This window comes from Marmota monax, unplaced genomic scaffold (assembly GCF_021218885.2).
Source record: "Marmota monax isolate L192 unplaced genomic scaffold, Marmota_monax_Labrador192_F-V1.1 WCK01_AAM20220418_F8-fsc00007, whole genome shotgun sequence".
Taxonomy (NCBI): Eukaryota; Metazoa; Chordata; class Mammalia; order Rodentia; family Sciuridae; genus Marmota; species Marmota monax.
Window position 1 is genome coordinate 6,658,529 of NW_026692781.1, and position 26,358 is coordinate 6,684,886.

Below are 26,358 nucleotides of genomic sequence, written 5' to 3' on the forward strand. Positions count from 1 at the left end.
CTACCTATGTGTACACTTCCTCTATCCCTGTATTCCGTAGAAAAGTCATAGTAGTAAGAGTAGTAGTTATAATAGAATACAATAAACTTTCATTGGAACTTAATGATGTGCTAGCTATGGCTCTAAATGTGTTACATGGGTTTCCTTATCATTATTATTATTTTTTACTTATTTAACCCTAAAACCATCTGAGATAGATAAGTCAATCAGATATAATTTGGGGGACACACACAAAGAGATGTATTTTGGTATAGATACTCTTATTCTTTCAGGTCTCAGCTTCAGGTTTTTGTATGATGACCTATTTATTTAGTAGATCTGTTTTTTATTTGATTTTTCCCTTCTTAAAATTGAATCCATCAGAAGCTGGGGTTGTGGCTTAGTGGCAGAAAGCTTGCCTCACACATATGAGGCACTGAGTTAAATCCTCAGCACCACATAAAAATAATAAACGAAATAAAGATATGTGTCCATCTATAACTAAAAAAAATTAAGAAATTGAATCCAACACATCATCTTATGATTTGAAACAATGTACCTTAGTAAATTGGTCTTGTTGGGACATTGGATGTGCTGGATAACTTACCTTTCCAATTAATTGATGGTTTACCAACTAGTGATTTAATCTACCTTTTAAAATAGCCATAACTAAGATGTAGAGACATTGACCTTTGGATCTTTCCTATTTGGGGCCCTATTTCACTGTTTTGACTAGGTCACACACTTGAATGACTTCCTGCTGCCCACTACCCCATTCAAATACTTTTGGAGGTTCCAGACTCTTGAGGAGAGGCTAGAAAATTAAAACAAAATATCTTTCCAATTTTGGGCTAATCCTCATGTCCTCATAATTTCTGTACTCACATCTTATAAATATATATAATAAAAATCTACTGATATGAATTCAGCTAAGAAACTCTTCTACCTGAACACCGTTACCTGCGTTAGCTCATTTTAAATGAGTCATTGGGGCCCTCTTGAAACTATCTGGCGAAGGTAATCTGTTAGTAAGACAGTATAGTGGAGTCTAAGACTCAAAGTCTCAACTTTGCATGGCCTAATTTAGCATATGGTGGCTTCTTCTGGAATCTTTAGCTTATGAAATATCACTTTCTCTTGGATTTTACTCTACCTACCTTTCTCTAATATCTTTATAAACAACTTCAGTTGTTCTTATAGTTCCTATAAGTGTTCCTATATAGGATCTATTTCTTCTCTTTTTAATGTAAATTAAGCCCAAATAATCATTGTCCACATCAATTTTCAACTACCATTTATCCATATGCATATGACTCTCAAATCTCCATTTCCAGATCCATATATGCACTTGCCTATTGTATATCTCTATCTTGATGCCATTGGTCCCTCAGACCAAACTTTTCCCAAATGAAGTCCCCAATTTTCCTCTCCTCCTATACTCCCTAGTAACTAACCCGGTTAGCTGGGATATTGTCTTCTGTTGGAGAAACACTTTCTATCTAATCGCCTTTTGTTTTCCTTGTGGTGTCATCTCCTCCAGGATGGCCACTCCATCCTCGTCACCTCCCCTTACTCCTCCCTGCAGGAGGAGCAGAAAATTATCTTTGGTGATTTGGAGGAAAAAACTGAGTATATACAGTGTCCTTCTTCCTCTTTATTTTCTTCTTTGGCATCTTCTTTTCCTTTGGCCTGAAGAAAGCACACATTAATTCCTCTGGTGTTGTGTATAGAAGCAAGCACTCTGAGGAAGCCTACTTGACTTCTGTTTGTTTGTCTGTTTGTCTCTCTTCAATGGTTTAAATTCAGATCAAGATAAAAGCAGTGTTGTATATTTGTCTCATCAAACACAATGTCCTTAAGGAATTCTAAAGTCCTCCATCTACCTCACTCCCTTATATCCAACCATTCAAAATAAAGGGCAGCAGTGAGCCATTGCATATGAATGCCCAGAAAGGAATTTTAACTATTATTAGAGTTAATGAGAAATGTGGTACCAATGAACTCAGTTTTCACATGCAACTTCTTATGTAAATGGCAAAACACACATTGGTCTCATTCCTGAAAAACATTGTCTCTATCTCTTTCTCCCCCTTTCCTCCCTCTGCCCCCAACCCCTCTCTCTCTCTCTCTCTCTCTCTCTCTCTCTCTCTCTCTCCCCCCCCCCCCTTTTTCCTCCCTCCCTCTCCCTCTCCTTTCAGGCATTGTTCTATTTTGTGACACATAGCTACCCTCAGATAAGCTACTATTTATCTGAAGTCAGTATTGTAATCAGCTAAAATCTAAGACTTAATAATGTCTGGTTGCCTACCAGAAACAAGGGCTTTATTCAATTATAAGAATTAAAACCCTTTAATGTATCCTCTGATCCCTTCTCTTGCCTCTCCAGATGCACTTCCATCATTCCTCACCCTGATTTCTGCCTCCCATGCCCTCTGGCTTCTGGTTGGGTTTGGCCAATGGGAAGACCCAGGAGGAGATCAGAGGGAGAATGTGGTCAGGGTACTTGTTCTCCAGGTTTCCTCCACGTGAGATCACTTGAGCTGCCTGGGCTCCTGGCAGAAGGTCACCACTTCTCTCAAGGCAGACCCCCCTGCAGGATTTTGTCTGCTTCCTTGTTTTCATTCCTCTTCCTCCCCACATCCTCCATGTGATGAAATCTCTGTAGCCATGGACTCTAAACTGGTTAAAGTGGTTCACTTATAGTTTTCCCGCCCATTCCCCATACCTGAGAAAACATTAGTCCCTTGGGTACACAAACCTTGAATTATTTTAATTTGAGTAAGTCATCTCTTTTAGCCTATTTGCTCCACTTTAGTCAATGAAAGTATATTAGTATGTGAATTTCTACAGTCACGTGTTTCTATATTTGAATTGTATTCATAGAAAGTCACTTTGTTCCCAAATCCATTAGATAAATGTTGAATTATCATACTGCTCAGAACTCTCATGTGTCCCATGCCCTAAATTAATTTTAGAATCCTACTACTTCTACCTTATAAATATTCCTCAGATCATTCCCAATTCTACCATTGTCTGATTTCATCTAATCATTTTTTAATTTAATTTACTAACTAGTCTCCCTAACCCTGCTCTTGGTTTCCCACCCAATTATTTTTGATACAACTACCAAAGTATTTTTTAAAAATAAAAACTAGGGCCAGGAACAGTGGTGCCTGACCGTAATTCCAGCAACTTGAGAGGCCGAAGCAGGATAATCACAAATTCAAGGATAGCCTCAGCAGCTTAAAAAAAAAAAATCAAGTAAAAAGGACTGGGATGGGGCTGGGGTCATAGCTCAGAGGTACAGCGCTTACCTAGCACACATGAAGCCCTGGGGTTCAATCCTCAGCACCACATAAAGATAAATAAGTAAAATAAAGGCATTATGTCCTTCTACAACTAAAACTAGTTTTTTTTTTTAAAGAAGGATTAGGATATAGCTCAGTGGCAAAGCACCTCTGTGTTCAATCCTCAGTGCAATTATTCAGAGAAAAGCATTTTAGGTAGCAAATTAAAATTAAGGACAGCTGCTGATGACAGACATCACCAGCAGAGCAAAGTTATTAACCTCATTGGACCCAAAGTCCTAGAAGCTGATAGCTGGGGCCATCTAAGGCCTACCTGCTCCTACATTTCTGTTCCAGGCTCTGAGGTTAATTTGGTTGCAAGTTCAAAGAAGTATAAGGACAGCTCTGTGGCTCTGCACCAGTAAAGGTGTTCGCTGCTGGTCTAGTTCTGACCTTATATCTTACTTCTCAGCACATGGTGCCTTTTTAAAGCCACATATGACCAAGTCCCCTGCCTGCCATCTCAATTTCAGGAACATATTCCCCATCTTATGCCTCTACCTCTGACATCCCCTTACTACACTGCCTCATAGTCCCCCTAATCTATTAGTTCTCTGAATCTGGAAACTATCTTGGTTGAATCTCAGCACCATCAGTCCCTGGGGCTAGATTTACAGATCCTGCTGCCACACTTCTCTCAGGAAGAACATCTGCCTAAATCTGATGCTAGATTCATGCTTGCTACAACCTGCCCACAGCATTACAGATGGTTTTCTGTTACCTCCAAAAGAGATTTAGGAGATGGAATTGACACTGGTCATATGGGGACACAGAATCTGAAAGAAGATGATTTTTTAGGACTGTGGCTTGGATGACTGAAGTAATAGTGGCTTCCTTCAGTGAGACTGGGAACAGGAGAGAGGCAGACTTGCTGGGAAGGATGACAGTTCCGTTTTAGACATGTTGAATTTGAGGTGCCTGTACGGTCTCCAGGAGACAGCCAATGGAGAGTTAGATGTATGGCTTGGGAGATAGTGTTACGTTTTTGGAAACATTTCTCAGTGTGTAAGTATGTGTGTATATACACATATAATACATACACATATAATCAGACATACGCAGACAACATTTTAAAAGCTAAATATCTGCAGTGATCAAGATTTCCATATTCATAAATAGCTGAAAAGATTATTCACCAAACCATAGTTTTTTCCATGATGTACATCTGGACATGTTGTTAATCAACAGTTCTGTACCATTAGAAGCTCATTTCTATGTTAATAGAGAAAATCTTAGCTATCCTGAAATTTGCCTAAAGTCAGTAAGATCAGCTGTTGAATAAATATTTATTCAAAGAGGAATATCATGGATCAATATTTCTAGGATGAAAATTAATCCATCTTGGTTTGATTTAGGCTTTACACAGGGTTTGTGGTTAACTATATATTCAAAAGACAATGTATTGAATACTTAAGGGTATCTTTAAAAAATACAAGATTTTATTTTTACCACACACACACACACACACAAAAAAAAAAACCTAAATCAATACAAACTTTGAGGGAGAATGAATAACCCCCTACCCCATTTGGGGAGTATATTCTCCTTTAATGGGGCACTCATAATTCCCATTACACTTAATAGGAGTTGTGTATGTGTGTATCAAGAGGAGCACAGGCTCACTGTCTCTATCACAAAATGATTCCTTTTGTGTTGATCTCCTAGCTGTGTTTTCATTCTACCTTTTAAAACCATTACACCTAACAGAGTTTTGAGTGCATTACAGGTAACTTTAGGAAGCCATCATTATCTCCTCTCTCTTAACCACATAATAGGGGGTAGAAAAGTGAGAGTACAGTATATACACCACGCTGAGTAGAAGGAACTTTCCTTGAATTTTTGAGCCCCTCAGCCTATTTTCTGTAATGCTCAGTGGTGAATCACTCTTAAGTGCTCCATCATTCACTAGGATATGTGCTTCATGCCAAAGGTTACCAGATTACAAAAGTATTCTCAGCTCAGAAGGGACTCCTAATTCACCATCGCCTTATTTTGACACTAAGAGAGAAAATATGTGCATCAAGACAAGTAGAGGAAATAATGGGGGGAAAAAAACCTGTATTAAGTTAACAATGCAGCAAACACTCCAGAGGAAAAAAATACAGACTAGAACAATAATAAGGATAATAGAGAAGTAATGTTGTTAAATTATGAGAGACTTCCTGGCCAGTTTGTGAACACTCCCCTGAGTGAAGATAGTTTCTTAAAGAGTTTCCCTTAGACATGAGAGGAAACGGGAAAGTTAAGATAGTTCCCAAAGTTGGAGGAAAATATTTTCTTCTGCCAATGTTTCTAAAAGGGTCAAATGCATTTCCTGAAGATAAAGTGGAAATACTTAGAAGAAAACATTTTAAATGCAAGTAGTTTGGAAAGAGATGTTAACATGCAAAAGATTAACAGTCTCAAAGTTTCAGAGGCAAGGGGGTAGAAATGTCATGAACTTGGGTATTCAAAGTGAGATTTTAAGAGTACCCATGATTAACATGTGGAAAAAAATATTAGAAAACCAATATTTAGAAGTCCTTGGAAATATGTTCTTTGCCTGGTAAGAATGTCATAAGAATACATTATCTTAAATTTTAGTACATTTCATTTTAGCAAAGTCATAACCAATCAAGTGCAATTGCAGACAAATACGAACAGTATAATTACTGGAAAGCTTCATGCATTGGTATTGGACTACAACTTTCTTTTCCACAATGGCAATTTTACTATAAACTTTGTACAATGAGGGGGCATATAACAAGGTTGTCAGCAAATGGTTATAAATGTTGCGACTGATTACTTGGGAAGACTTAATGGCGATTTGAGATCTCCATTATCTCTGGGTAACAGACTTTATTTCTATCCATTTCAAATTCTTCCTCTTGAATTTGGATGTATGCTACATCTTTTTGATGGTTTGTATGTTTAATATTCATAGTTTAATAGCTACGTTTTTCTTCTATATCGAATATAACATTTGTAAGGTAAAGAGAACCCATCTTAAGGTTAGAGTTCTTTTAATTTTTACAAATATACAAATTGGTGTAACCCCCAGCAGAGCAAGATATGGAGCATTACCAACATCCAAGAAATCTTTCCATATCCGTTTCAACATCCCTTTATCTCAACAGGCTGCTATTCTGACATATCATTAAATTAGCTTTGCCTGCTTTTGAATTTCATACAGATGGTCCCCAATTTATGATGGCTCAACTTAGGATTTTCTAACTCTACCATGGTGTGAAAGCAATACACATTAATTAGAAAACAGAACTGGAGTTTTGAATTCTGATCTTTTCCCCATCCAGCAATATGTGGTGTGATTCTCTCTGGTGATGCTGGGCAGTGACAGTAAGCTGTAGCCCCCAGTCAGTCACACACATCCCGGAGGGTTAAACAACCAATGCACAGTGTACTGTGTTGTGATGCAAGAATGTTTGGTAGGTTAGGTGTTTTGCATCCATTTTTGACTCATGATATTTTCAAATTATGATGGAGTTATTGGGACATAACCCTATTGTAGATTCAAGAATCATCTGGTAAATGAAATCCTGCACATCAATATATCATTTAATAAAAATTTTCTGTAAGTTGGCATATTGAATTCAAGTATAATTCTAGATATGAATTGTTCAACAAATGCAATTATGGCTATTTACACCCTCTCCAACAAACCACTTTAAGAAGCTTTTTTTGGCAGGGGGAGGGGCACTGGGGACTGAACTCAGGGGCACTCGACCGCGAGCCACATCCCCAGCCCTATTTTGTATTTTTTATTTAGAGACAGAGTCTCACTGAGTTGCTTAGCACCTTACTTTTGCTGAGGTTGGCTTTGAACTTGAGATCCTCCTGCCTCAGCCTCCCCAGGTGCTAGGATTACAGGCATGTGCCACCACATGGGGCAACTCTAAGAAGTTTCAAAATGCAAATATACCCCCTCAGAAAACCCATTTTAACACTAATATATTCTCTGACCCCTTCTCAGCCCTGCCTCCATAAGAAGTAGCAAATACATAGTGGTTTGAACCAAGTAATATTCACTTTTTAATCTGTTGTTAAAGTTTTTCTAATCATGCTGATAATGGATTTTTTTAAGTATTAAAAATGAAACAAGATGGGATTTTTTTTCCTTTTAGTTACACAGTCACATGTTTTTTTAAAAATTCAGGTGGGTCACAGGAGAAAATCTGCTTCATACTCTAGGCACCAAGACATCTCTAGACACATTCATTACCACTCACTTCTTGTGTGTTCTTTTAAAAAAAAAAATAGTACACACATGTATATCTTTCTTCTTTTTTACGCAAAAAGAATCATTCTATATAAATTATTCTACATGTTATTTTTTCAATTATCAGTATTGGAGGTCATTTGCCATCAGCATATGAAGAACTACCAGGCTAATTTTAATGGCTTCATTGTACTATGTTATATAGCTGCACCTTAATTTACTTATTCAGATATTGGATTTGAAAAATGGGTACACATCCCCTATCTTGCCAGTGATTCTTTAATTATAACAAGATATAAATTTCAGGACACTAAAAGAGATTAGTCAAAGGGTTTCATAATATCCATTAGTACCTATTAGGTAGATGGAAATTCCAAACAACATATATAGATATATCCTTCACCCCTTTCAGTTCCCTGCCTAAAAGCAGGAGTTTTCAGTCCCTGGAGTCCAGAACTGACATAGTTCCCTGGATGACTAGGTGAAAATAATGACTGAGGGGTTACCCATGGTCTTAGAGAACCCAGACTGCATAGAAAGACCTAGTGTACTCTCCAAATTAAAAGAAGGAGTATTTAGGTCTTTTTAAAAATAAGTAGTTTCAAGAATGAAAGCTCTCTCCCCTAAAAATGCCCTCTTTCATCTCTCTCTGTTCAACACCGCACCAAAAGTTCTCAGCAAGAGAAAGAAAAGGAAACCAAATTAGAAAGAAGTAAAGCTATCTAACTCTATTCACAAGTGACATGATCTTATATGTAGAAAATCCTAAAGAATCCACAAAAAGTTGTTAGAACCCAAGCAAGATAGTGTGCACCTGCAATTCCAGCTGCTTGGGAGATGGAGGCAGGAGGGTCTCAAGTTCGAAGCCAGCCCTGGCAACTTTAGGAGAACTTGTTTCAAAATAAAATAAAAAGGGCTAGGGATGTACCTAGTAGTAAAGTGCACCTGGGTTCATCTCCAGTACTACAAAACAAAAGCAAAACAAATAAAATACTGTTAAAACAAATAAGTGAATCTAGAAAAGCTGCAGGATATAAGATTAACACAACAAAACTTAGTTGATCTGCTTAGCAGTGAATAATCTAAAAAGGAAATTAAAAAAAAAACATTCCATTTATAACAGCTTCAAAAAGAATAAAATACTTAGGAATAATTTTAATCAAGGAAAGCAAGAATTTTAAAAATATTGCTGAAAAAAATTAAATAAGATCTAAATAAAAGGAAGAACAGTTCATATCCATAGATTGAAAGACTTAGTATTGCTAAGATACTACTCCCCAAAGTGATCTAGAGACTCAATATAGTCTCTACCAAAATCTTAGTGGCCTTTTTGGGGGGCAGAAATAGAAAAACATCCTAAAATTTAGGTGGAATCTCAAGAGACCCCCCAAATAGGCAAAACAATCTTGAAAAACAATAAAGTTGAAAGGCTCACATTTCCTGACTTAAAAATTTGCTGCAAACCACAGTAATCAAAACACTTCCAAGACTCCAAAAAGTTCCCCCTTGTTCATTGTCAGTCAGTCCTCCCCACCACAACCCCAGGCAATCATTGGTTGGCTTTTTGTCACTATAGCTCTGCCTTGTCTAGGATTTCATATTAATGCAATCATATAGTGTGTATTATGTAGAAGTCAGGCATATGATCTTCGCCTGACTTCTTTCACTTAGCATATTTTCAGAATTCTTTCATATCATTGTATATATGAGTAGCACATTTCTCTCTGTTGCCAGTACTATACTATTGTATATGTGCATCATGATTTTATCCATTCACTAGTTGATGGACATTCGAATTATTTCCAGGATTTTTTGTTTTGTTTTATTTTGTTGTAACAGTTTCATTTTACTGCATTGAGGTCCAGATTTCTTTTCATTTATCACATTTGCAAATTAATTGGAATTCTTGAATCTGTGGATTAGTGATTTTCACCAATTATGTAAAACTATCTTTTCAGATATTAACTCTGTTCCACCCTCTCCCTATTCCTTCTAGAACTTCACTACTGCTTATTACACTTCCTTCTATCCTCCATGTCTTCATGTCTTTCTTACGTTATATCTTTTTGTCTTTCTGTATGGCATTCTTGATAATTGCTTTAATATGCTTTTTAATACAAAATGTTTTTCTTCCAGATCTGCCCCTTTTATTTCTAGGACCCTGGGTAAGAGTACAAATGGAAGGCCACATACTGTATAGATATATTTAAAAGTTAAAAATCAAGGTAAGAAAGCATAAGATAAAATAATCTTACATCTTTCTACCTTGACCAAGTCCAGGTTTAAATTTTAAATTTTGGGATATCTATAGCTCTATAATACTAGATACTCTATTGTGCAGTGGCACAGGGAGAGCTGATTTCTAACTGCCAACTCCAAACCCTTCTTTTTCTACTCTCAATTCTATACTACACTGCAAGGGACATAAAGTGAACACCGTTATCTGGGCACAGCGGTGAACACCTGTAATCCCAGGTATTTGGGAGTTACAGTTACTCTTGTAACTGCCTGAGGGCAACAGCAGACTCCAAAGTGTAGCATCTAAGAATGGGCCTTTCTTGCCTTGATCAAAGGGTTACATTGGTATCTTTAGCTATGTTAAACATATTTGTTGAGTTTTTTTTAATTTGTTGAGTTTTTAACTGGAGTTATTATGTTATTAATAACTAGAAATTCTAGTTGGTGTTTTTTCAAAACAGCTCTATTGATATTTTAGTTCCTCCTTTTATTTTTTAACACTGATCATACTTGTTTTATATTATGTGTGTGTTCATTCCAAAACTTAAGTCTTCATGAATTTGACTCTGTTATTTGTTGTTTGGGTTGGCTCTTCGATCTTGTTTTGGATGCCTTATTTCCTCATGTGTTTGTTTTTTTTTAGTTCATTTTTTTTTTTAATTTATAAATGTTGATTCCTTCAAAGCCTGAAATAAAGATTGATTGTTCCAAAACTGATTCTTCCAAAACACATGTTTGTTTCTCCCAAGCACTGGAGGGCATGACAAGTTTACAACAACTTTAAGCCAAATTTTTCAGACTGTGTTTTTAATGTACTCTCCAGGTACTGAAATTTCAAGATGTAAATCATGTGAAGCTCCAATTGTGATTGCCTAATTCAAATCCAACTCCAACTCTGCCAAGATTGTTGGGCAATTTTCCAAGAGGGGGATGGAGGTGCTGGTTGATTTCTTACATTAAGGATATATTAGGTTTCCTTTTAAAACCCAGTTTTGGATAGGCCTTTGGCTTTGTCTCTCATTCTCTAACCATAATCAAGTTCACCAGTTTAGGCAAATGCCATCTGGGTTTCCTCTCCCGTGTGTGTGTGTGTGTGTGTGGGGGGGGGTGCTGGGTATTGAGCCCAGGGCCTCTCACTTTGGGTAAGTGCTCTGCAAATCTACATTCCAAATTCTTTCTGCCTTCTTTTGTCCTAAATATTCCTTACTTTCTTGCCAGCTCATTGAAGCAAGAAGGAAGGTGTTATTGAGCATTTTTACTGGTTTTCAGTTATCTGCTTTGTGTGTGTGTGGGTGGGGAGTACCAGGGATTGAACTCAGGCACTTGACCACCAACTCACACCCCCAGTCCTGTTTTGTATTTAAAAAAAAAATTTTTTTGTAGTTGTGAAGGACAGCATGCCTTTATTTTATTTGTATGTGGTGTTGAGAAACAAACCCAGTGCCCATCTACTTGTCTCAGTTTCCACTAAAATGCATTGGTTTATGCCCTTATGATTTCAGACTATCCAAAAGTCTTCTAACTGCATTCCATGCTCAGTCTTTACCCTTCCTCTTCTCTTCAACTCTATCTCCTCAAGCAAGTTGTATTAGTAAGGGTCTTAGCAAGAAACAGAATCCACCTGAGCTAGTTCAAATGAAAATACTTTGGTGAAAGAACCAGTTACAGAGGGGTGAGCACTGGTAAGAGAGCAAACAGGAGATGAGGCACTCAGAAACTAGTTAGAGTGTTTTGTGACTTTTTTTTAATATTTATTTTTTAGTTGTAGTTGGACACAATACCTTTATTTTATTTATTTATTTTTACATGGTGCTGAGGATGAAACCCAGGGCCTTGCACATGCTAGGCGAGGGCTCTACTGCTGAGCCACAACCCCAGCCTGTGACTTTTTTTAGTTTCTTTCTTTCTTTTTCTTTCTTTCCTTTCCTTTCCTTCTTCTTCTTTTTTTGTTTTGTTTAAAGAGACAAAAGGAGAAAATAATTACTGGACACCAGGGAAAACTAGATGGAACAAGTCACACCTGATACAGGCATGAAGCGATGAATTCATTACTGGAAATGTGACATTAAAGGAGGAAGCAAGTAGGGAAGAAGTGTCCCAACTTCACTTTCTACCTGCCTTCTGATATACTCTTCTAGGTCTGTCTCAATTCAAATCTAACCACAAGTTGGTCCTTAAAGAAGCCAAGGTCAACCTCCAGAATCATAGATGTTGGCAAAGAAGGGCAGACAAAGAATTTAGGGGACAAAGAGAAAATAACCTGTACATCAGTCTTTCTCTAGGCCACTTTGAAAGAACTATCTAAAATACAAACTTTATCATACCATCTTTTTACTTAAAATTTGTCAGTGGATTCACATCTTTTGTACAGCTAAATCTAAACTGGGATATGTGACTTCACCCTTGATTATGACTTCATTCCCCAGTTCTTGTGTAGGCTACAGTTTTTTTAAATTATTTCCAGATTCTACCCTATTGTATTCTCTCATATGTCTGTATTTTGGGCATACTCTTTCTTCCTTAAGGTTTTGTTCTGCATCGTCTTTGTTTAACTTCTACTCAACTTTTCAGAAGACATCTTGGAATCATCTTCTCCTAAAAAAGTTTTCCTTCCCACCGTGTTTCTATAACTTCTTTACTTACGTTCATCAAAATACTTAGTTGACCTGAGATCTCTGCCTTTCTCCATTGAAAAGATAGATGTGTGTTTTATTTCTTATATACATGACATTTAGCACCATTACTGGTACATGGTAGGCAATTAATAACATTTTTGTCAAATGAATAAATGAAAACCAAATATTAAGAAAAAGCAAGACAATGTTTGTATATTTCTAAATCTCTTTGAAATTTGAAGTTATGAGGAAAAAATCTTCAAATTTGAAGTTTTCTTTTCCAAATTAATTTCTGAGACATTTATATTGTATACAGGCATAGAAAGAAAAGGAAAAGATGATAAGCCCAAGGACTGAGAATCTGAATCCCAAAGATCAGTCCTAAACTTGAGTAATGTGCTCCTTATCAGTTTTTTATAACATAGGAAAGATATTGTTTTGATGTTAGCTCTAATTCTTTGACAAATAATACTCTAAATAATTTAAATATATTAAAAATATGTATCAATCCATAAATTTCTGGTAAATGATATATAAGTTATCTAACAGTTATTTATATATTATATATTTATATATTAAAAAATCAAACGATTGTGGAAACCATTCTTGCTTGGTTAAGATTCCAATAGCACAAAATGTTTTCTTATCAAAAATTTTGTTCCCTATGACACTGGGAACAAAATACTAGATTTTTCCCCAGATGCCACGCGAAGCCTCGATAAAGCCTCCCCTTCCCCCCGCCCTAGAATTTTTACCTATGGATTATATATCTATATCTATATATCTATCTTTAAAATGTTCTTCACCCTAAAATTCTGCCAATTTTGGGCCAAAAATCTCTCCCCCTCCCCCGGGTGCAGGTTCTCACACATGCTAGACAAAAGATCTCATATTGTAACACATCCAGCATTGGGAGCATTGCCCAGCGGACATTGCTCATTAAAGAGAGGGGCTATAAGCATTTCACTGGGATTTTGAACCCTCCAAGAGGGAAAACGAAAAGTCTATGACACATACTACGGATCCCAGCATACCCTGCGGTGACCAGTGACCACAACTCCCGGGATGCATTGCTCGCCGCATGCAGGTTTCTCTGGTCGCTGGGACTTGTAGTTCTCCCAGATAGTGTCAACTTGATCGGGGAGGGCTGTGGTTGCGTGCTCAGCCCCAGGATAGTAAGGGTGACTTCCCAGCTTTTGGTGACAGCCTAACACTTCGGGGCCCTGGGCCGGTTGGATTCTTTGTTTCGTCTCTCGGCTTTAGCTTTACATAGGGTAAGTCACGGAGGGGCTACAATTACCCACTGCAGGGCCCCATCCTTTATTTCTGAGAGCGACCTCGTTCTGGCGGAGCCATTTGTCCCTTAGCTCTCGCCGTAGCAGCCGCCGCCCATCCCTCTTTGTGTGCACTAGGAATCCGCCCGAGCTTGTGGTGGCTACAGTTGGCGTTGGGGCTTAGACTAGGGACGTTGCCGGGAAGTTGTAGAAGGGACGACTCTTCCCCATCCCGCCACCTGACAGGTGAGTTGATGGTTCTTTCCTCAAGGCCCGTGTGCCTGCTGTGTCCCAAGTCTGAACTCGCCAGGTGGCTTAGCAGTTCCTGCTGACAGCGCCGGCCCGGCTTCTGGGAGGAAAGGCCGGGGGAACGCGGGCCGTGACTCAGGCGGTCTGGGGAGAGGAGTCAGCTCTTTTCTCTTTTTGACCCTCCAGGGGCATCTCGGGGCGCTTTGAGCTTGTCTGGCGCCCCCTGGCCCTTCCCCGGACGCCCTAGCCTGGACCGCGCCCTCTTGGCCATAAGCCCAGGAGGAAGGGAATTCCTTTTCGCCTTGCTCCATTTTACGAATAAAGGTCGTTGCTGCTTGCTTGCATAGCGTTTCTATTCACCTTGTATATGTTGGAAAGTCTCTGAACGCAGAGGGTTGTAGCACAAAATTCTAGAGACACTCTTTTCCCTTAGAGTTTTAAGAAAATGAAACGTGTCCGTCATGGAGCAGAGGCTCTGGGCTCTCTGAGGATGGGAGGGCCGGTCCGCTGTGGCTCAGCCTGACAAACTCTTAGTATTTGACCAAAAATGCACTTACTTCAACATGCATATTTGTATTGGCATCTCGTTGACGCTGAGCAAAAATAATTAACAAAAAATTAGGCGTCGTGCCTGGCATACAGAGTTATGAATGGAATTTCTCTCCAGCTTATTAAGATGAAGCTTTTTATCGGTCAGAAAAGGAGGAAGATCCACAGGTCTCTTGTGGGCCATTCGTTTTAGTTTGTTTGAATGAATCATGGTAAATATTACATGCGTATTTAAGGGTCTACTGTGTCAACTTTTCACCGTTTTTATATACTTGAAAATTCATCTCTCTTTTTGGTCTTTTGAAATTTCATTTATGCATTTATTACTAGAGGGAATTGCGCCTTAACCAACTTAACCTTTATTCAGATTTAATAACTGTTTTTTAAGAGATTCCTCCCAAAAAGTTTTCCAGAGGTTATGCTCCCACTTTTCTTGATCTTAAAGCATTTAATATTTCTGTTATACAGAGACATTGACAGCTTGATCATTATGTTAAATCAGTAATATAGAGAAGGCAACAAGTTCCTGGCTTCTACCTTATGCTCAGCCCCTAGGTTACTTTTTTGCAGTTCAGAAAAATTCAAATCATGCTTCCTAAAACTGAAGGCCAAGTAGTGCACATGTAATTTTTTGAAGATATTTGTAACTCTGATTATCTTACCTATTACTCATTTATCCAGTGTCGATTTAATGTTAAAGTCACTCTGCTGGAAGCTATGAAGATATCAAAAATGACTAAAACATAGTCTCTGATTTCAAATACCTTACACTCTAATATGGAGCATTTTAAGTATGTTCACAGATAATTGTTCAAAAAGTGCCATATGATATGTAGAGAGATTTGATTTGATAATGCTGGTAGCTTGTGTTTTGTTTGTCTTTAATAGTACTACTTTTAGAATTTATAGGAATCTCCTGTTTTCCCTTCCATTGTTTCTAGGAACAAAAGCAAGACTTATAGTTTTCATCTATGTTATACAGCTTAAGATCCTCTCTACCTCTTAATGCCATCCCACAATGTCTGTTCTAAGTGCTAATTTTGACCTTTATCTCCAGTGACTTAATATATTGTCATCAAAAAATAAGACAATGTGTTAAATTTGGGAACATGAACATTAAGACATTTACTGTGTGCCAGCTATTGTGCTCAGCACAGGGTAGTATTTCTTACATACATGTGTTTATAATTTTTCTCAAGTCTTAGTATAAAGTCTGCTGCTTTTACCAAGGTAATGATTATTGTAAATAATTATATGCTTCTTAAGGTCACAAACATGTCGGACAAAAGTGAATTAAAGGCTGAATTGGAACGTAAGAAACAGCGATTGGCCCAAATCAGAGAGGAAAAGAAGAGAAAAGAAGAAGAAAGGAAAAAAAAAGAAGTATGTTTGACTTGGGGGGAAAAATAATCTCAGTGTAAAATAATTGGATTTTATTTCAAGTACTTTTACCTTTAATAATTTCAAAATAGTTAAAAATCTAGGAGTTGTGATGGCAAATATAGCACTACAAGTAAATCTTACTTTAAAGTAATCTTACTTTAAAAAAAGCCAGATTTATGAAAATGGCAAAACTGATAAAATGTAGGTTTGGGGTTATTTTTACTGAATAAAAGGATACATTTATAATGGATACATTTATAAGATTCAATTTATAGAAGTTCAACTTATATATGTGGTCTTCAAGGAAGGTATTTGTTATACAAAGTAAGGAGCATCTGCATTGTATTAGACATAGGGCATATATACCACAATTGTAATTTGAACTTTGAACTTATTTATCTGTATATTTTGCTGGTCTAATATGCCAGTAATTTTGTCAGAATTTATAATATTAATGGCAAACATATGTGTGTGTGTATATATATGTGTGTGTATGTGTGTGTATATAGTAGGTAGCTTACTTGTTTATGTGTGTATAGTAGATAGCTTAATTGATTATAAAATTTGTACTTGTCTCTTTTAAAAGAGTTAATCGTTGAAATATATTTACTGAGTAGTAGGTTTGATAGTGCCATAAAGGTAAACCAAATACTTTGGTCTTACAATTTTTAGAATCATCTATTTCATCATATATGCATATACATTGTCCTTGAACTGCAAATATTTTACTTATTCCTGTGTTTAAGCACACATTTATCCCTATGGAAACTCTTTAGACATATTTATATACTTTCAAACATGGATATGTTTTAAATGGCTAGTGTAAGATAGTTTGTGCTAAGTATGCCTTTAGTATCTAGGTTTTTTTTTTGTTTGTTTGTTTGTTTTTAGAGAGAGAATTTTTTAATATTTATTTTTTTAGTTTTCGGCGGACACAACATCTTTGTTTGTATGTGGTGCTGAGGATCGAACCCGGGCCGCACACATGCCAGGCGAGCGCACTACCACTTGAGCCACATCCCCAGCCCCAAGTATCTAGTTTTTATATGTAATAGTCTAAATAATAGCCAAGGCTTGTAGAAATTGCTTAAGGAAAAAAATCAGTTGGAAAATATCAAAGTTGTGGCATTGCTATGATTCTGTAAAGGTCTATAATTGAAGAATTTGCTAGTTTATGCTGAACCTTTCTATCAAACACTGTTATAAGAAGATTGGAGCTTTATATTAGATATATCATTAAAAATTAACTGATAGACCCAGGTGTGATAGTGCATGCCTTGTAATCTCTTGGGAGGCTCAAGCAGAAGGATCAAAAGTTCAAGGCCAACCTCTCCAATTTAGTGAAACTGTGTCTCAGAATTAAAAATTAAGAAGGACTGGGGATATATATAGCTCAGTAGTAGAGTACCCCAGGTTCAGTCCCCAACACAAACAAACAAACAAAAAAAAAGTGCTAACTGGTAGAAGCATGATTAATATCAATAGAGCCATTCCACATACTGTCTGTGGCTTTAAACTCTCTCCAATGCTGAACACAAATTCAATTTTTGTTTTCTAAGTTGGGCCATAAGCAGCCTCTAAGGGATTTCTACTACATGATATCTAATTTAAAGCTTATATAAAACATTATAAGAGATAATAATAATAAACAGTCTACTAGATTATAAACAGGAAAGTTTTAGCATAGTCTGTTTTGCTATCTTGATTGAATAATCTGATGACTTTAAGTTAAAATATTATAGAATATTATGATGAACAAAATTCACTCACTATATGAGTAGTAGTTGTCTAGTTGACATCATTTGAGACATATATGTATGTATATGTTATGTAAATTTTACTTTGAAAGCTTGAATTATACATATGATATTTTGTGTGGTCTGAGAATGTTGAAGTTTATTCAATTTAACTAGATTTTACTAAAACCATAAATAACTGAAATTTAATGGGCAAAACTTTTCATAACAAAAAAATGTTTTTATGTGCAAAAAGTAATACTTAATTTTATCTAAACCCAACATTGTGTTTATATTATTAAAATAAAACCTGAAATCTGGGCAGAGTGACATTTGCCTATAGTCCCAGCCCTTCACGGGGCTGAGGCAGGAGAGTTGTTTGAGCCCCAAAATTTAAGGCCAGTCTGGCAACTTACAAACTGGTCCTGTTTCTTAAATTAAAAAAGAAATAAAATAAGCCATGTAGTTTAAAAAATAAAAACTTTCTCCTGACAAATTTTTAATAAATGTTCTCTATGTAAAGTTGCATAAAAACGATGAAGATTTTATACAGAAAAGTTTGAAATAGTCATACTTTTTCAACAAATCAAATTGTTTATTCACTTAAAGTTTCTTTTAAAATTAGGAATTTTAAGTTAATTTATTAACATATGCCAATTTCATCTAATTTTTTTTCAGTGTTATGACATGGCTAAGCTTTTATTCTACTCTGGGGGGAGATTTCCATGATTCCTGTCCATGGTCACCAATTTTATATTCGAAGTTGACTGTACTTTTTGAACTTATCTATCAGGGAAGGTTTTGTAAAAATTCCTTGATTTCATATAAACGTGGCTCAATTCAGTACATATTATTTGGAAAGTATTTACTAGAACTCCTGAGAACAACTGTCTCATAAAAATATACAGTGTTAGCACTTTATTTAAAAAATACGTTTTTTGCACATAGAAATATTTCCTACCATATTCAAACTTGAATTTAAAATTTTTTTTTATTATTTCTTTTATACATCACAATAAAGGAGTGCATTACATTCATAATTTTTTTGCATTGCAGTTCTTAATACACCTTTATACCACAGTTTATCAAATTTGAATTTTTAACTTAACACTTTTAGACTGATCAGAAAAAGGAAGCTGTTGCTCCTGTGCAAGAAGAATCAGATCTTGAAAAGAAAAGAAGAGAAGCTGAAGCATTGCTTCAAAGCATGGGGCTAACTACAGAACCCCCCATTGGTAAGAATAAGAATATATCCATTTATGAGAGATAAGCATATAGTCTGTTCAGCTGAGACATAGCAAGATAAGTGATTTAGCTTGATATATTTTGCATATTTTTCTTATTTGTATCTCAATCATTAATCTTATTTATTTGGAATTGCCTTTTTTTCAGATGTGCTAGTACATGGTTATTTTATTTCAAAAGACTTGCAAGATTAACTATATTTATTAACATATACCAAACTACCAATTGACTCTTCTTAATTAATGAGTAATTTATTTCAGCATATATTTTGTTGAGCAAGTTTTGTGTGCCATACTATGACTATTTCACCGTAATTGTATTCTTTTCTATAGGTTAGGTAAATTGGGGAGATAAAATCAGTAGCTTATTTTGGCAGATTTGAATTGTTCTTTTTCTGGGTTATTCATTTTAATACCTATGCTAAACCAAGATGCTGAAATAGTAGAGATACTAAGGACAATCTAGATTACATATCCTAAAACATTTAATGCTTACTTAGAAGAGGCCTGTGCTGGGTGCTGTTATATAGTATGTAGTTTAGTTTAACATGGCCTTGGTCCTTTGGGGACTAAAAATTTCAGGGTTAGTTTCATCTAGTCCAGGGGACAAATGCCAGAGACAGTAACTGTTGAATGCTTGTTGTGAGATTGCAACACAACTGTCCTTAAAGCTGATGTTTCTAAAAAGTTTCAGGATGGGAAAAGCCAATTGCTTTCATGGTCTGCTTTGTTATTACTTCTTTTTTATTTTAATATATTTTTAGTTATAGATGGACACAATACCTTTATTTCTTTTCATGTGGTGCTGAGGATTGAATTCAGTGCTCACACATGGTAGACAAGCACTCTACCACTGAGCTATAACCCCAGCCCTTGTTATTATTTCTTTAAGTTCATTTTCCTTTTCCTTATTGGTAGAATTTGAAGACTGATTTTTTTTTCAGTGTTATGACATATCTAAGCATATTGATATTGATTTTTATGTCTGTAAGAAGCTTATTTGCATATTGGTTGTTTTGTTTTGTTTTGTTTTTTAGGTGGTAGTGTTGGGGTCCAAAACCAGTGACTCAAGTGTGCTAGGCAAGCATTCTATCATGTACCCCTAGCTCAATATATTTCATTTTTAAAAGTAAATAAATTAGAACACTTTTTTTTTTTTTACCCAAATAACTGAACCACATTGCTTGTTATTTGTTAGATGTGTAGTCCTTGAATGTTCTCTTTATTTGTGTGCCATTAGCATTTATTTATTTATATTTGATACAGGGTCTCACAGTGTTACTCAGGCTGGCCTTGAACTTGTAATCCTCCTGCCTCAGCTTCCCAAGTCTCTGGGATTATAGGCAGGTTACAGCATCTAGAATACCACTGGCTTTTGTTTTCTTCTGTAAGATTTTTTAAAAATATATTTTTAGTTGTAATGAATATATCTTTATTTTATTTATTCATTTTTTTAATATGGTGCTAAGAATCAAACCCAGTGCCTTATGCATGCTAGGCAAGTGTTCTATCACTGAGCTACAACCCCAGCCTGGGTTTTTTTGTTGTTGTTGTTTTTTCCTTTTCTGTTCAGTTTTACTGAATTCACTTATTTGTGTTTTCAAGACTCACCTCTGTACATTGATTTTTAAAAGATCATTGTTTAGGGATGTGTGTATGTTTTTTTTCATTGTCTTACCCCATCTCCAGTTCCCTTCTTCTTCATATTGGTGCATCAATTACACACTTCTGCATTTTTAACATACTTTTACATACTTCCTTTTTCCTGTCCTTTGTGTATTCACATTTTTCAAGGGGTTTTGCATATCCACATGTAAAACATAGGTTTAATATACATAAGAGCATTATGTTATATGTCTCATTCTATTTATTCCATGTTGCTACATACATATCTAGTTAGTAATTTCTGACTGATATAGAGTATTCCATTGTGTACCATATTTTTGTTAACCGGTTCCCCCAGAACTATACACTTAGATTGCTTCTCTCTTTTTTGCTACCATAATCCACACTGCAAAGAATATATTCTTTTCCCTTGAGGACTAGAAGAGTTTCTTTGGGGTATATGGCCAAGAATTGACTTGCCATGTTATTGTACATAAGCTTATTTAGGTTCTGTGTATCACTCTTAAGAATAGCTACAGAAGTTTATCTACCTTCTAATTTTTGCCAACTTGATGAGTATAAAGGGATATTCCCAAAATGTCTTAATATTTGTTTATTTGATTACAATGAAGTTGACCATCTTCATATATCAGTCATTCAGATTTTCCTTTCTGCAATTACATATTTGTATCCTTTGGTTAGCTTATTGTTTAGGTTTTCTTTATCTTCTTCTTCTTCTTTTTTGGTGAGTGTGTGGTATTGAGAATTGTATCCAGGGCCTCAAGCATACTAGGCAAGTGCTCAACCACCGAACTACTTTCCCAGCTTTGAGGTTCTTCATCTTATGATTTGTAGAGTCCTTGTATATTTTAAGGATAGCACACCAGCATATTTGTCAATTATTGAACTATTAATGACACTAAAATTGAATATTCATTTATGATTATGATAACCAGGTCTTTCCATCATGATTACTCCTTTGACTAATAGGTAATATCTGGAGGTGATTCTTTGTCACAATGTGGATATTAATTTTACCATTAGTTTTTTTAATCTAATACTATAAATACTTGATCTTATCTAAGTTATTTAGGAGTTGCAAAATTGTTTTGTAATTCTACCATTCCCTCTGCACATACTAACTGAAGTTCTTCTGGAAAGGGAAGATTTTTCTCAACAACTAGACCTGTTTGGTTACCCTAAGAACACTGCCAATAGAAAAAAGGGAAGTTGTTTCAGTTTAATTATACTATTCTTTCATTACTTGCCCTTATAAGTCACAAAGCACCACTTCATCTTTACATTGGAAGAGAATCACTAAGTCCAGCCCACATTCTCGAAAGAATTTGTGGGCATTCTTAAAACCACCAAAATATTTACAACAAATTCATAGGTTTCTTCATATTTTGAGATGATCACATTTTTTTTCCTTTTAGTGTATTAATGTGTTAACATTGATAGTTTTTTCTTAATGTAAAAGCATTACAGTCTGGAAAAAAACCAACATTGTTATGAGATATATTTCTTGTGTATGTTGCATTTTTGTTTAATACTATTTAGGAATTCTTCATCAATACTCAAGAGAAGCAGTCTTCTTTAATTTTTTTCCTTTTAGTGTATTTTGCCTGGATCATTAAATGAGTTATACAGTTTTTCTTTCTTCTTTTCTCTGGAACGGTGGTTCCAGAGAAAATTATTTGTTAGGAATTTCCCATAAGATTATTTGGGTTCTTTTATCAGTTTTGACATTCATTTCTCATAGGAAATAATTCAGTATTCCGTTTTATTGACATATAGGTATACATGATTTCTTCATAATTTTGGGGGACGGGTACCGAATATTGAACTCAGGAACACTCGGCCACTGAGCCTCATCCCTAGCCCTGTTTTGTATTTATTTAGAGACAGGGTTTCATTGAGTTGCTTAGCACTTCCCTGTTGCTGAGGCTTGCTTTGAACTCACAATTCTCCTGTCTCAGCCTCCCAAGCTGCTGGGATTACAGGCATGTGCCACCATGCCCAGATCTTCATAACTTTTTATTCTTATTATACCTAGAATTATTTTTTTCTTTTCTTTTAAGAGTTTGCTAACCTTCTTTTCTTCTTTTCTTTTCCTGTGCTCAAATCCAGAGCCTCCCACATGCTAGGCAAATACTTACCGCTGAGCTACATCCCCAACCCCTGCTTTTTTATATTTTCTTGCAAAAGGTTTGTCTTTTTACCTTTTATCAAATAACTGGCACTTTCATTTTTCTTTTTCTTTTTCTTTTTTTTTTTTTTTTTTTTTTTTATGGTGCTGGGGATTGAACCCAGGGCCTTTTGCATGTGAGGCAAGCACTTACCAACTAAGCTATATCCCCAACCTACACTTTCATTTTTCTTACAAAATTTTCTTACCACATGTCTTGTTCCCAAGCTCTTCTATTCATGTACCAAATATTCTAAGTGATCTGTGAGGGTATAACTCAGATCACATTTTTACAATCCAGTCAGAAGACAAACAAAATTTTAAAAATTGATATAGACCACATTTGATAGAATTTGGAGGTAGTGGTATTTAAGTTGCATGTTAAATCTCCATTTTTGCTGAAAGACAGATGAACCTTAAGTATAATTGGCTTTTTGCATAATTTATTTTTGTTCTGTGTTTTTTTAATCCTTATGGTAAAACTCACATTTCTTATCCTGATAGTGAATATGCTATTCAAACCCAGGAAGAAACTGTAAAAATAGTTAAGCTTTACTTATTTATTTTTAAAAAAATATTTATTTATTTACTTTAGTTTTAGGTAGACACAACATCTTCATTTTATTTTTATGTGATGCTGAGGATTGAACCCAGTCCCTTACACATGCTAGGCAAGTGCTCTACCTCTGAGCCACAACCACAGCCCTAAGCTTTTTTTAAAATGTTGAAATCTCATAGAATATCCTAAAAATGTATGTCTTTAGATTGATAAGTGAATGTTATTTGTGAAGTATGATTTTTTGGTGCCCGTATCTATAGGATTTCAACATATACTAATGGTAAAGGAGAACCTTTCAGGCAGAAGAAATGTGAGGAAAAACATGAAAATTAAAAAGATTAAAGTGTACTGAGAAATACCAATTTATTCACTTTGCCTGGCTGGCAAAGTAGAAGAAAATAAGGGAAGTGAAGGGTGAAGTTAGACTTGGAAGGAACTGTTGGGAGGTCACACAGAAATTTTCCAGCTAGGAAAGGGATGTGATCAGAGTTCATTTTATAAATCATAAAGTTTTTTAGGTGGATATGGTGGTACCTGTAATCCCATTATAGGCTGAGGCAGGAGGAAATCAAGTTTGAGGCCAGCCTCAGCAGCTTAGAAAGAACTTGTCTAAAAATAAAAAAGGGCTGAGGATGTGGTGCAGTACAGGGTTCAATCCCTAGTACTCTCTCCCCCATAAAATCAATCCTAAGAGTATAGAGTATGCACACTCATTCATTCATTTTCTCTCTCTCTCTCTCTCCCCCCCCCCCCCACTCTCTTCCTCTCTCTCTTTCCCCTCTTCCCCCACCCCTTGGGCTGGGATAGAATTATTTTACATGACCATTATCTGATTATATAACTAATATGGGATAAATATATAATATAGATTCAGGTGACTTGAAATATCTCAATATAGTTGACTTTCTTTTGACACATTGAAAACAATTTGAAACATTGCTTTCTGAAACTCAGTCCTATAATATTTATTTAGTTCTACTTTAAAGAACAATACAGTTAAATCTTGCTCTTTTGGAACTTATAATGTTCCTGTAGGGGAGATATATTATTATGATGATGTGATAGCATGAGACTATGAGAGGTGACAATAGACAAAGTGTTCAGGAAGAGCTATATAAGAAATAGACTTATAAAGTGAGAGGTAGGATCCAGCCATGCTAAGGTTGAGAAGAGGATCATTCCATATAGAGGAAGTAGTGAGCACAGAGTTCCCAAGTAGTAGACCCTGGTTTATTTAAGCTGGTATGGTTCTACTATTACCTAGAGAAGAGAGAAGAGCAGAAGTGGAGGCAGAGGTCAGATTGTATAGGGCCTTAGCTGTGATGAAGTGAATTTTCATATTAAGAGTTTGAAGCAAAATGCCCTTGATGGGTTATGAAACCAAGTTATTGCAGAGATTAAAGGCTGGCTTGTTTTATTATAACTAACCAGTCTTAAGTTATCAGTTTTATAGCCTCTCTCAGGAACTGATTTTTGAGAGTTAACGCTAAGAAAAATTATTTAATTATTTAATGAATATTTAATTATTGGATAATTTAATATTATCAAATATAATTTTTAAAATATTCTTTAATGGACCATTTTTAGCCAATAACAATGATTTTATCTTAATCAAGCAGACCTAGAATAAAAGTGTTTTTAGCTGAGGTAAATATTATTGTATTAGTACTGTATTTTTATACATGTAGCATGTGTGTGTTTAGACTAAACTTGAAAAGGATGCACTTAGAACTCATTCCCTTGATATTTTTCTTTCTGCCAAGTTTTTTGGTTTTTGAATGTACGTATGAGAGAAGAAGGGAGAATGAGAGAAGAGAAATATTGCCAAGTCTCAAATAATTAGTTGATTATTGTTGCTAAATTAACCCAGGGAGAAGCATTGTAATAAATTAGTTTTTTTTTTAATGTGGTTTATGTGAGATTCACAAAAAATATTTCTACTGAAAGATTTTAAAGTTTTAAACTTTTTCTATATTTGGAGAATAGGGAAATACAGTTTTATCTCCCGTCATTTTTTAAAAAATATTTTTATTTTTTTAGTTGTAGTTGGACACAATACCTTTATTTATTTTTATGTGGTGCTGAGGATCGAACCCAGGGCCTCGCATGTGCTAGGCAAGCGCTCTACCGCTGAGCTATAACCCCAGCCCTCTACTGTCATTTTATAAGTAGATTATTAATACAATTTTTTACAGATTACATTTTTTTAAAGATTACATTATTTGCAGCAGAAGTTTTTTTTTTTAGATATGAGAGAGTAGTATCTTCTTGATTAAATATCAGCTTATCTATTATACTATTTGATAGGTTTCAGTTGTCAGTAATTAAAGAGATTCAGTTCTGATGAGGATAGAACAGTTTAAGGGAGCAGTAAACAGTATGCTTTGAAAATACTGTTGAAAAAGTAGTGACAGATTATTGCTTTCTTTTAGCTCATGATAGTTATTTGAAATTTTAAATAATGTAAAGATTATATTTTACCAAAGTAGTATAAGCTGATTAACATTGAATTAAGAGTCTCTTCAGATAGCTAGGGAAATGGACATAGGGCCTGCTGTTCCTTCTTAGAAAATGTTAACACCGCATTTAGGATTTTAGCATTTAGAGTTCCTAGTCAGATCTCTAGACATCTTTTCCTTTGAGTTTCTGACTTCTAAACTATTTTCCACCTCTTATTAAGCACATTTACCATCATAATGGAATCTATTAAGGGCCAAAGGCCTTATGAAAATTTTACTGTCTTCAGAAAATTTAGGCTAAATGCATTTTGTAATCCTTAAAACATATGCCTAAACCTCCAATGCTAATGTCCAATGTATATTTATATAGATAAAGGCTAGACTGTGGTTATCAAGCTTTTTTTTTTTTTTTCCAATAATGCACAGTTTAAAAAATACATATTTTGGGCTGGGAATGTGGCTCAAGTGGTAACGCGCCCGCCTGGCATGCGCGGGGCGCTGGGTTCGATCCTCAGCACCACATATAAATAAAATAAAGATGTTGTGTCCACTGAAAACTGAAAAATAAATATTAAAAAATTCTCTCTCTTCTCTCTCTCTCTCTCTTTAAAAATAAAAAATTTTAAATACATTTTTTTTTTGTCAAAACCCAGGATAAATAAATACTTGGTTCTCTTTTCATTGTAGAAATACTCCTTGAGTACTTATTAAATGTTT

The 26,358-nt window shown here is 35.5% G+C and overlaps 1 protein-coding gene across 6 annotated transcripts in view; it reads left to right on the forward strand.

Annotated features, from left to right (window-relative positions):
• Positions 1–13,508: 13,508 nt before the first annotated feature.
• Dync1i2 (dynein cytoplasmic 1 intermediate chain 2) overlaps positions 13,509–26,358 on the forward strand; it is a 55,072-nt gene continuing 42,222 nt past the window's right edge. For 4 of the 6 annotated variants that reach the window (XM_058580179.1, XM_058580183.1, XM_058580184.1 and 1 more), the window contains exons 1-3: positions 13,509–13,669; positions 15,734–15,850; positions 18,704–18,821. In XM_058580179.1, coding sequence (XP_058436162.1) covers positions 15,743–15,850; positions 18,704–18,821 — 226 coding nt within the window. In that variant the 5' untranslated portion in view covers positions 13,509–13,669; positions 15,734–15,742. Of the gene's footprint in view, positions 13,670–13,699; positions 13,916–15,733; positions 15,851–18,703; positions 18,822–26,358 lie in introns of those variants that run through there. The other 2 variants (XM_058580181.1, XM_058580180.1) reach the window with 2 other exon arrangements.